Raw genomic sequence first — 13328 nt, 5'->3', positions numbered from 1 at the left:
CCTCTGGGGTTTTGCCTCTGGTGCGTGCCCCCTTTGCCAGGCTCTAGCTACAGTGCTGTGCATAATATATATAAGTGTAGTTGTTTTCAGTTCTGTTTTTTATACTTTTCTATCAAATTAATTTTGAAAAAATTTCAAATTATCACTTTTTAAATTTATTGAGAGGAAATGAAATGTCAAGACTAAAAAGTTGGTAAATAGTTTAAGTGCTAATTATTTCAGGTCATAACAAATTTTAAAATGTGACCAAAATTCGATCTGAAGGTGCAATTTATGTCAAATTGAATCTTAATTTAAAAATTGGCATTATTACAGTAAAAAACAATACAGTAAATTTAGAGTCACCTTTCGGAATAAGTTTCGAGTTTTGATTTATAAGTTTAAAACTCAATGTAAAATATACTTTTAAAAAATCTGTTATTTAGAAGAATTGATAAGCATTAATTTTTTATTTCACACTGCATTTATTTAACTTTAAAATTTTTGGAGTGCCTCTTATTGCTTGATTTGATAGTTCTATCATCATCATAATGTTGGGTTTTGTGAGTTATAATCTGTTAACATCAGTTGCTGTGTACTATGCTGACCAGAGTCAAGGCAAAGTAACCAAAACAAGACAAAAATTAAATAAGTGTGTCAGTGTGTGTCTGTATTCAGAAATTTCCTAACAATATGACATGTATTCAATATAATAATGGCCTTCTTCAGGGTGATATGTCTTTCTATTCAACTGTAATGTTCTCATACTTTTGTGTAGTGTGTGTGATATGACACCTGTATGACAGAGGAGAGAACGACAGGTACAATAAGCACCCTATCCATCTTCCACAGATACCTTATTTCCTGGGCGAGTTCTGTGTGCTTGCTGATTTTTTTCAGTGCATGTGTTTTGTACATTGTGAGAGTTTGGAATGGATATGTCAATAATGTTTATGATTTTATTGTGTTTGTCAATGAGTGTAATGTCTGGTCTGTTGTGGTAAATTGTTTTATCTGTGATTATGGCTCTGTCATAGTACATTTTGTGCATGTTGTTTTCCAATACTATCTGAATGTATTTGGAGTATGGTTTGCGGATGTCTAATAATTTGTGTTTCTTTGCAAACTCTTGGCATATTATATTTGCTACTTGATTATGTCTATTTAAATAATCTGTGCGCGCCAAGAGCTTGCAACCAGAAGAGATGTGTCGTAAAGTTTCTGGTATGATTGACATTTTCTGTGAGTGTTGTATCTTTAATTATGTGTTTTCTGTAGTTTTTATTATTTATGATCTGATCCTGTATGGTAATCATGAATCCTTCTGTCTCCCCAAAGAGGCATCCCTAATCTAACCAGCTTTTTAATGCAGTTTAGTCAACAAATTCCTGGGCCAGGTCATAGGGATGTCTGCCATGGAGTACTTTTCAAGCCCATGATTGCTTATTGGTGTCTATGCTTTTTATATGTTGTATCCGTATATGAGTGTAAGTTTAATGGTGTGTTATTTGAGTCTGCTAGAGTTACTGTTTTATGTAACTGTGATTTTTTTGTAGAAAAACTCTTGCAGTATCTATATTTGTTTGTAGTGAAGTTTGTTTGCACTATGTCAACCAGGCCATGTCTGCCATCTTTATGTGGAAGAGTTAATCATTCTATGGCAGATTTAGGATGATGATGTTCAAGCTTAGTAAGTGTTGTTGTTTTCCTTTGGAGTTGCTTGAGATTTGTGCAAGTCCAATGTATAACTCCAAAAGAATAAGTGAGTACTGGGATGACATATGTGTTTATTGCTTTAACTGTGTGTTTTGCATTTAACTGTGTTCTGAGAATAGTGTTTAACCTACTGGACTCCTAAATTCTTATTGAATCCATGGAAGAGGGCAAGTTCTACATCATCTCCATTCCCAAGTGCAAAATCTCCTTTTTTTTTGGGCTCCTTTTTCTATGTGAATTGCTTTGCATTTGTCTAGGCCAAACTCCATTTCTATGTCCTTGGCATATAAATGTGTGATTTGTAGGAGTTGGAGTTGTTTTTGTGTGGATTTATAAAGTTTTATGTTGTCCATGTATACGAGATGTGAGTGTAAACTGTATTGTTTTTTCATGTCTGATATTGTAGCCATAATGTGTGTTGTTTAACATGTTGGATAATGGGTTCAGAGCTAGGCAGAACCAGAGAGGACTCAAGGAATCTCCTCGTCTAATGAATATCTCATTTGTTTGTATGGAAGTGTTACTAACCCTGAGATGCAGTGTTGTTCTCCAGTGCTGCATAGTGTTTTGGAAGAATGCAATGAGTAATGAATGTATTTTGTACATGTGTAGAATATGTCATATATTCTTAGACATTCATACATTAGTTTATGGTGGGGTGGTTACAGTAGTGACACCCCAGCATACTGTGTGGAACACTGTCAAATGCTTTTCTGTAGTCTATATATGCCATGTGTATGTTTCTGTGTTGTTTGTGTGCTTGCCGTAGAATGACTGAATCTATGAGTAACTGTTCTTTGCATCCTCTGTGATTTCTACGGCAACCTTTTTGTTGTTCTGTAAGAATGTCGTGTTCTTCAACATGTTTGTATATTTTGTTTGTGATACAGGATGTCAATAATTTGTAGAGTGTTGGAAGACATGTAATTGGTCTGTATTGTGTGGGGTCTGTGGTTTTGTTGTTTTTAGGTTTCATGTAGGTGATGCCCTGAGTAAGAAATTTTGGCATGTCTTGTGGATTGATGATGATGTGTGTTAGATGTTTAGCTAGTTCCTGGTGCAGTGATGTAAACTTTTTGTACCAGAAATTGTGAATGTTGTCTACACCAGGTGTCTTCCAGTTGTGTGTTCTGTTAACAGCGTAGCGAATGTCGTGTACGTTTATTTCAGCACAGGGCATAGTTGGTATGTTGTGCAAGTTTCTGTTCTCCTCCTCGATCCAGCCTGCATCAGCATTGTGTGTAACAGCATTGGACCAAAGAGAAGACCAATAAGTTGTGAGTTCTTCTTCTGTTGGTGTGCCACTGTGCTGTGTATCAGTGTTTGTTTTGGTACTGATTTGTCTGTAGAAAACTTTTTCATTGTTTGTGAATAATTTATTTTGTTGTTTTCGTAAAATACACGCCTTGTATTGTTTGAGTCTACGTGCTTTGGCTGCGAGTTTCTGTTTTAGTGTATCGATGTAATGTGTGTGTTGTGATGTTCATGTTTTGTGTGTGTTTTGATTTTCTTGAAAATGTTTTTGAGTTGTTTCTTTAATTTGGGTTTTAAGTGTATTGTGTCAGCCTGCCTAATTGCTGTCTAATGTCATTTATTCGTTTCTATTCTTCTCTGCCAGGCAGGCTTGTGATAGAATTGTATTTTGTGTGTGTCTGTCTGTGATTGTATTTTCAGTCCATGGTGTGTCACTACTGTGACCACCACAGCATAAACTAATGTATGAGTGTCTGAGAGTGTAGAAATTAAATGGATGTAGTGTGGTAGTGAGTGAGTGTTTACATAATTTACTGTTTTTCCTACTACCTTTGACGTGTTGATTTTTGGTATTTGTGGTCTGTGTGTGGGATCTGTACCAGTATATTTAGTGAGTGTTTCCTGAAATATAAGTGAGAGCATATTAACTAAATCTATGTCTATGTTATCAGTGGTGGATGAGGAAGTGTCTGTAGTATCATTAGTAGTAGTAGTTGTGTGTGTGATATAATCAGTGTGTGTTGCTGTATTATCCTGACAGATTACATGATATTCATTAATTTTAAATGTTTCTGTCTCTTGATGTATTTGATCAGCAACCTGTTGTTTGATAAGTTCAAGTGTTGGTTGTGAGATAATTGTTCTTTTTTGATCAGCAACGTTTGTTCAGTGACAGTGAGGTGAGGATATTGTCGTGTGAATCTTTGGTGTAGTTGTTATCTGTATGCTGTCATGTTTGTTTCGAGTCTTGTGATGGTGTAGTAAGTATGGATGATAAACTCATTCATTTCCATTGTCCATTTCCGTTTGCATGGTTTTCCAGCCTTTGTGGTCTGTGAATGCATTGCCATAGAAACACCAAGGCTAGGTTGATTCCTCACATCTGTTGAGGGCATTGCAGTAGCCATGCTTGGGCCAGCGCTGCTTTTGCCACTGGTAACCAAAGGAGGCCGTGGCCTATTTTTCGAATGTGAACCTCTGCCTAACCCACAAACGTGGACCTTGTTAACCCAGACGACATCCAAGCCGGTATCACACTTAGACCTGGTTACTACCATGATAAATACCTCCACAGAATGTGGGTGTGATAATCTTAGTTGGGTGGGTGTCTTAGCTTCATTTCTCCCCATAGACCTTACTGGCATGGGTATCTCTACTGGGAGCTTGTGCTCCAGCTTGCATTGCTCTATGGTTCAGTAAAATTACTAGGCTCTTTCACCACGACCAGGTGGTGACCATGGGAGAATTATTGTTATTATTATTAATAATTACTATGAGCAATGTATATGTACTGTAAGGTACATTGCAAATATGCACATGTGCATTATTATGACTTTAGAACAATTTATATGTATGAAATCTACAGTCTGAAAAATTAAATATAAAATCTGCAAACTTTATTTTTTTCTAAACATGCAGACATAATATATATATATATATATATATATGTATATATATACAGAAATATTTCCATAAAAGCCGGATGACAATAACAAAGGACTATACACAATTTTACAGTCTCCCCAGGGAGAATATATGGCAGTTCTTGAAGAATATACATTATCATTACTGAAGACAAGCTTGAATTTTCTCGATCCACTCTTGAGCAGTTTGAGAGTCTGCCGCCATGAAGTTGTATATTCTCCTAATTGTGCGCAACTATAAAAAATAACAAATAAAAATAAATTTAATTTTTATTAGTTATTTAATTCTATGATTTCAAATTTGCCAAGATTAAAAAGTTTATCAATAACTAAATATTTTACATTTTTAAATTTATCAGAATTCTATGATGTAATTGCAAAATATTGTTTGACATGAATTAGTTACTAAAGATACAAAATTTGGGAAAAAAAATGATACTTTTAATATGCTTGCTTAATAATGGATTCATTTTTAAAAGACTTTTTCATAAATTAAATTTTTAAAAAAATACAAAAATGAAAATCTTGCAAAAACAAATTTAAATTTAATATGAAAGAATTCACTAACAAGATGATAATAATTGAAGGCTTAGAACCAAAACTACCTAACATTTTTTCTCAATATAAAATGCTTACAATACTTGAAAGATAATTTAAAACAAATTCTATTTCAGAGTGAATATAATTCTTAATATTGCAAGAACATGATATCTTAAATATATAATGCTAATCAAGTTCTTATACACTTAGAACTGCAACAACATACGTTCTATCCAAGGTAAGTAAAGATAATTCATTATAATATTACTTTCTAGAGCCCAATAGTTTGTAAAAAAAATCCCAATTGAATAAAATGGATAATTTATATGATTTAGATATATGTAGTTTACTTCCTAAAATTTCACTCTATTCAGGGTCCATACAAGTAATTCCATCTGTGATTCCATTACCAATTATGATATTATTCCCTGACCTATTAAGGTCTCTGCATTTCCCCTTTCTATTATGTAATATTCGGCCAATTCTATTTAAGCCCATTTTTGCACACAATTATATAAATTTTTTATTCAAAACACTTTATTCACTTACAAAAAAATAAAAACTTTGCATAAAATCGATTACATAATTAGGTACATCATTTCTATATCATAAAAAATTTCATGATTTTATTTACATTAATTCGTAAATATTTAAATAAGAAAAAGACTCATGTGTTGTGTTGTAAAATTGAATTTTATTAAAGCGAGGAGGCAGGAAATTTAATTTAATTTAAGCAGAATAAATCACGCACTCTGTGAGAGGGAGAAATTGCTTATCGTGTGCTATTTTTGATCCAGCACAGACCCATTCAAGGCATTTCTTCCCATTCCTCCCAAAAACTCATAATGAGAGCAGTGGCATTTTGGTGGAAAAGCAAGTCGCTGTCTATGGTGTTTTTGAAAACCCAACTTTCAAAATTCTATGGGGCATCCAAAGACGAAAATTTTCAATTAGAGAGAGGACAAATCACAGATCATCAACCCATCAAAATTAGCAGGATTATCTCCACATGTTGTATGTGGTCAGTAGCGAATATAACGAATAAAAATACATGAATTGCGTGATGTCCACCATGCAATCCAAAATGTCCAGTATACAATATTGTTAAGCCAATAGACAGTTCTTTGCCTCCCCCACGGCATCAACTGACTGCAAAGGGTTATTAACCACATATTTGCAGGTTTTTTTGACCTTTTTTGATTGGGAGGTTTGTGTACGGGGCACAATTGCAATCGTTGAAAGCGTGAATCTGATTTGTGTTATTAGAGAAAGGATAAGACATAAACAAATACAGTGGTACCTCAGGATACGAACGCCCCAGCATACGAAATTTTCAGGATATGACATGAAATTCGAACATATTTTTGCTCCACGATACGAACAAAAACTCACCATACGACGTTACATTAGTTCGCATTTTTCATTTGTTTTCCTTACTACAGTTATTTTTTTAATGTATTACTTGGCTTTAATTTGAGTATGTTTTTCGCGTTGGAACGAATTATTTGGTTTAACATGTAATCGTATGGGAAAAGTTGATTCACCTTACGACATTTTCATGATACGATCTCAGTTTCGGAACGGATTAATTTCGTATCCTGAGGTACCACTGTAGTCTTTATAGTTATCGCATTCCAAGTCAATGTCTATCAGTTCAAGTGACTGGACTCGAAGTATTCGCATCAGAGTTGACGCGCTCGGTTTTCTTACGCTCTCTATATAATCTGCATCATCTGGCATTAGTCATTTTGGACTTTTCTGATTACTTCAAAATTTTTCTTTCCAATGATATACATTTCTGTTCGTATTTCTTTTGAAATTTCTTTGACATTATGAAAAATTTCTTCAACTCTCACACTTATCAGCTTATAACTTTACAAATTCTATTTTATTGGTTATTATTGCTAAGTAATATTGTAGATTCTGTCATTCTGTACAAATTAACACCAATTTCAACATCCTATCTCTTTGTAATTCAAAGTTATACACTGCCCTAATGCCATGCAGTGGTGCTATTTCAATGTTCATATGCAGCCACAAACATCACTGACAGCTGCACACCCCCACTACCAACCATTTTAAATATGAACATAAATCTTCTATCCAACATAATTTTAATCGTTAGATCATCATTTATACTTTATGAAATGGAAGCGAGACAAATCTTGCCATTCTTTTGGTTGCTCAAGTTTTTGTAGATCTCTCTTATACTGAACTGAATTTAAAGACGTATTCAGATCAAAAAGGTGTGAGAGTGACAGACAGATTTTGCAGTATTTGCTAGTGATGTAACGAATATTCGGTTATTATTCAGTATTCAGCCTATGTGGCTATTTTTCGCTATTCAGCCGAATACCGAATACCTAAAAACAGGAGTAAGAGATAACAAAAACACAGTAAATTAATCATTTTGGTATTTAGATTTAATGTTATTGGGTTAGTGTTGTTTGTTTATATTTATTTATAACTTATAACATGCACAAAATAAAAAAGAAAATAATATTAGTCACATGTATTCACAATTTATAATTACAAAGATCAGCAGATGTACACACTTATTCGTTCGAGAATCGTCGCACATCTGACAGTGAGGGTCTGACCCTGCCTATCCTTCTTTTTAAGTGCTCGTCTTTGCTCTTCCCTTTCTCTTTCCTCTATCACTCTAGTCCACATATGCCTATGCATACATCATAATACGCGCTCACGATACTTTCGATTCGTCACTTTTCCGTCGTAGATTTCCAATTTTACAATTACGTGACTCATAGCCTGGTGATAACGGAGAAAAGAGACAGATAGGATGTCGGTATAAGTCACAGTTATGATTTCACAGATTCGAGACAGCTTGGTAACTCGAATGGCCCCAGGCTTTCACCCGTGCACGCTAAGTTTCTTTCATTACAAGCATTTAGCTTTCCGAAGTCTATGATAACAATTGTTTTTACATTGACGGCCGCGAATTTCACGCCAATAAGCTGCCTCGACTTGTTTGATTATGTTATCAACAGAATTTCATATTTATTTTCACATTTTCACTTCACTGTCCTTCTCTCTTCTTTTTCCGTTATTTACACGTGTAGGTCATTTCATTGTTATCTACATTTGATATCATCACTTATCACATAGTGCCATGATGCTCGTGTCTGTCCGCTACAACTGTCAAGAATTAACGTGATTGACGAAGCGTAGTGACAGCAGGCCAATAGAGAGCAGTGTCCTTGCCATAATGCGCTTTGCACACCAATTTTCGTATATGCGTTAATCAAGCCGAATAGTTTGGCTGAATATTCGGCTATTCGACCACGCTCCTGGCCGAATATTCTGTATTTGGCCTAAGGCCAAATATACTATTCATTGCAACACTAGTATTTGCAGATTCCCTGACTTTCAATGCTATTCCATGACTTTTCCTGACTTTTTCTGCTAAAAATCTTATTCCCTGACTTTCCAGGTCTGTATGGACCCTGTCCATTTTTAACCTATATACAGTAGAGCGTCCTTTATCCGAAAGCTGGTTATCCGAAAGCATTCCAGTCGGCAAATTTAAATTTTCGCCAGTGCTGTGGTGCTGCAATCTTCGGCTATTTCTCGGGCTACTCAAATATTTTACGTTTTTGATACTAAATTAACTTCTGAAGTATAATTTTTTATTGTTTTTATATTTTTCAATATATTTATTTTGTTTGTACAAAATAAAAAATAATTTTTAACGATACAATAGTCTTCGTTAGGCTTAACATCGACGAAAATTCAACGCAAAGCGACATGCAACGGAGAGAAATTTCAACATGGGATAAATTAATATATTTTTTCGTACATGATTCGTTATCCGAAAAATAAGTTATCCGAACCACCCCAGTCCCCAATTGATTCGGATAAACGATGCTCTACTGTATTAAAAAATAATACATTCATATGAAATTGCCATCTAGGGGAGAAGCAGTTAAGAGTACACATTGTGTGTTTCTCAAATTTGGAAATACTGACTGCAGAGTTTCCCATGCACACATTTTACTGTTGATGGCAAAGTAGGTTGGAGCCAACTTTTCTTGGTCTGTGAGCCGCCAGAGCATTGATAGCTTAGTAAATGTTTTTTGTGTTTCTGGAAGTAATTTTGCAAACTCAGGCTACAAGCTTTTTTTAGTTTTGTTGCCTGGGTTGTAAAAGTAAAGTTTTGAAAGGATAAAAATAGGGATCGAAGCTAAAGTATGGGGTAGCTTTCATGTCAGTGTCTGTCTGGAGTTGCACTCTATCAGCAAGCTTATGGAATTTTGTTTTGGAGGGTAAGAGTACTATTCATAGCAGTGATGGACAGTACTGAAGTCAAAGATCCTTTCAGGAACATCTTAGAGCAGAAGGAAAGGAGAAAACCAAAAAATAAAAAAGGTAAAAATAGAATTGGCACAAAAAAGACTTGGATTTGTGAAAAATGACCAGCAAGCTTCCACTTTGTCAGTTGATAGGGCTAATGATGAAGGCATTTTCTGTCCTGGCTGCAAAGAATCTTTCGATGATGACTTGACGCAATGTGGACAATGCGCACAGTGGTGGCATGAGAGGTATTCAGACTATGAAGGCACAGGAGGTTTCATTTGTGATTGCTATTAGTGAGTACTCTTAAACAATAAGTTGTATACTCTTAACCTCCAGTGCAGGGTAAGAGTACACATTAGGATTTTCTCCTTTTTGTAAAATTCTTGTCAAAACTTTACTTGTCTTTTCTTTCTAACATAGCTGAGCAGAAAGATGTATTTAGACAAAAATGTATTCCTATAAAACAATAAACATCTGAGAAATGTAAAATATAACATAACGTGCATACTCTTTCTCTTCTCTCCCCTACTTAATGAAAAATGATTGATGTAAATGAAAACTATATTTTTTATAAATATATCATATCATCTTGAATATCATATAAAATATATTTTTAAAGCTAATATTTTATCAGCATCTAAACAAAGAACTAACAGAATTAATACACAAAATAACTACTTCAATAGATTCATAACTATGTAGAGCAGCACAAACTTTTATTGAATTAACATTTTCAGTTACTGTATATTCAATGACCATCAGATTCACTAATCAGAGATCAAGAACTTTTGGTTTGAATTCTAAATAGTGAACCTGATGAATGTTATTGAATATGGCCAAAATGTTAGTTTAATAAAAGTTTGCTGTTGCTATATAAGATTTTATAAAATAGACTTATTCTGTAAAAGGCCTATAATAGGCTATTTGCATCATTTTGTATCTTGTATTATATGAATAAGCTGATGACAATTCTCTTATTTTCACAGTGCTAAATAAATTCAATAAATAAAATATTCTGCAAAATAAATCAAATACACTAAACATTATAAATGAACTACTGGTAACCATTTTGCTATCTGTTGGAATTTTGATATTATATTCATTAATTAGTAATTAAATTTTACATTCTCTTTTGTAAAGTTGTTTTTTCAGACTTACAGAAAATTTATTACAAAAAATAACTCTCTTTATAATATGGATTAAATAAGAAAAACTTTTAAAACTGCTTTGTCTTTACAGGTATTGATTCTATTAAATTGGCTTTTTTACATATTTAACTTTTTAATGCTAATATATGAACATATAAATTGTTTGCAGTATGACATTTTTAACTAACACTGTTTATAAGGAATATTTAAAATTAACCATGATGGCAGTTTTTTCAACCTCTGATGGTCCATAAAACAAAGACAAGTGTAAATAACAAAATGAATTTATTACCAAAAGTTAGGCACAAACATAAATCACTGTAAAGATTGAGACATTTGTCTTATCTATGTTTTCAGTTCAGGAAAGAGGTGGAAGTTGCTCAGCGCTAAATCGGGGCTATACATTGGGTGTTTTAAAAAGTTCCAAGCTGAGTGGAAGTCTTCAAATACCTTTAATGTGTGAAGACTTCCACTTCTTCCCTGAACTGAAAAAGTGGCTAGGAGGGCAGAGGTTCGAGACTAATGACAATCTTCAAAACAACGATAAGACCCATCTCAAGTCACTGTCAGCAATATTCTATGAAGAGGGAATGCCAAAGCTCATCCACAGATAGACATTTTAAAAATATAAAACCAAAACAGCTGAAAGTGATAAGATCCACGTATCAACTCCCACAAGTCTGATATAGACCCTTCCAGCTCAGGCTGACTACTCTTTCACTGTGCAGATTATAGTTTTGTAACTAAAAGAAATATTTCTATAAAAAAGATTCATTTTCATTCATTACTATTTTATATGTTCAAAAAGATCAATATATTGGACAAAAAATTTAATATTTTTCAAAATAATGCCTGACCTTCAATACATTACTTTCTAATTCTTTCTTCAATTGGAAGAATCATTGGAAAAACTGTTTTTTTCAGAAATTGCAAATGTTTCTAATTCATCTTGTATGAGTTCTAATGACTGCTATTCTCCACAACCACATTTATTTAGAGTTATATCACTGGAGTAAAGTTTTTATTTTTTTTTATATCCTAACACATTTTGATTTTATTTTATTCATTCCCAGAACATACTTTGTTTTTTTAATATATATATTTATATATGTAGCAGTTTATATATATATATATATAAATGGCTACATTAAATTTTAACTCAGTTTTACTTACATCAAAAAATGATTTCTCTTCAGTTTTTTTTGGAGCTCCTTGCACAGACATTGTTGGACTTACAGATATGACTTCTGCCAAATCAATATAACCCTTACAATGAGAGTCTTCCATGGCATCGTAATACCGCAACTATGTAAATATATAAAACCAAATCTTAAAATTTCTATTTAAATTTTTATTATATTTTATTGATTTATCTTGAATACCTCCCATATAATTTTAGATAATTCTAAATTACAAGAAATTAATTTTTAAAACAACTTCTTGAGAGACTGATCAAACAATAATATTTATATCAATACAATAAAAATTTAAAGCTTTTTTTTTATGAAGTTCTATAAATAGAACTGTGAACAAAATAATTTACAATAAATAAATGGTAATTTTATTGTATATTATGTCTCTTGTACTAGAGAATAACCATCAGATTAAGTCTATCTTCAATTATACCTTAAAACATATCTCCATTAAAACAATGACTGCTGCATTCCTTGGAAGAACATAATGATAAATAATATGATAGTTGAGAAATTCTATTATATAGTTTAATATTTACTTGAAGATATTTAATATAAATTTTCTTAAAGTTTATTGATTTTCAAAATAAGTTTTTTTTTAATTTTCTAAAAGATCATTATCATTGAGCTATCTCCAAATCAGTAACAAAAATGCAACTGTGAACACGAAAAATCTACTTATATAAGCCATTGTTCCCACTGTTTTTATATCTGTCACAGAATGTCCCCTAGCGATGATTTTCAGCTATTATTTAAATTAATAGTATAATTTATTTATTAACAGTAAATAAATTCTTATTACAAATAAAAATAATAATGTAATTTATATGAATTTTATTATTTATATCATGGAATGACACTGCCACTGCTAGAATGTCCACTAGAGGGCACCCCAGGCTATCTCATTAAATTATAATAAATGGCTTCTTAAATACAAAACAACATGTAACTTAACACCTTACTCAAAATAATTTCTTTGTACAAAGTACAGAGAATATATTTTTATATGTCAAAAACATAAATATATATCTATACAGTAGATCCCCCTATAAAACCGTTTCCTATAGTTATGATTCCTATAAAAATTGTGGCAGTATCCGTAAACAACGGTAAAAATAACTCCTATAATACATAAAACGTCATCTGGCAGCCGAACTACTTTCCCGCCGTCCGTAGCGCCATGCTACGGACGTTTAGGCGGATAAATTGAGTTTAGTATCGTCTGTTCATATAATTATATATAAATTAGGTACTGTACATATAATTATATATTAATTATATATAAATTAGGTACTGTATATATAATTATATATTAACTTAATTTATTGTAACTTTATTATAATTAAATATATATTTTTCGCCGTCTAGCGTCACGCTACGGCGAGTTAGGCGACCTATCGTCTGTCCAGTACTGTAATTTTATACATTTCTTGTGAAAGAAACATTTCTTATTTAACGGCCATAAAAATTATTTATATTAAGGATGTCTCCAAAGGTCAACGAAGTTTTCGCAGAAAAATAATATCAGAAATCGCGGCCGC

At 32.8% G+C, this 13328-nt stretch overlaps 1 protein-coding gene across 1 annotated transcript in view; it reads right to left on the bottom strand.

The window, feature by feature from the left end:
* Nucleotides 1-4610: 4610 nt before the first annotated feature.
* The window catches only part of LOC111635245 (myotubularin-related protein 13-like), a 9739-nt gene continuing 1021 nt past the window's right edge, over nucleotides 4611-13328 (bottom strand). Inside the window, exons 2-3 of the mRNA XM_023380154.1 lie at nucleotides 11768-11899; nucleotides 4611-4827 (exon numbers count right to left, since the gene is read on the bottom strand). Of these exons, the coding sequence (XP_023235922.1) occupies nucleotides 4735-4827; nucleotides 11768-11899 (225 nt within the window). The 3' untranslated portion in view covers nucleotides 4611-4734. The remainder of the gene's footprint in view (nucleotides 4828-11767; nucleotides 11900-13328) is intronic.

Source organism: Centruroides sculpturatus, unplaced genomic scaffold (genome assembly GCF_000671375.1).
Source record: "Centruroides sculpturatus isolate CEXI.00-Female unplaced genomic scaffold, Cexi_2.0 scaffold811, whole genome shotgun sequence".
NCBI classification, from domain to species: Eukaryota; Metazoa; Arthropoda; class Arachnida; order Scorpiones; family Buthidae; genus Centruroides; species Centruroides sculpturatus.
The sequence above is the reverse complement of the archived record's forward strand: the minus strand, read 5'-3'. Positions and strand labels throughout refer to the sequence as shown.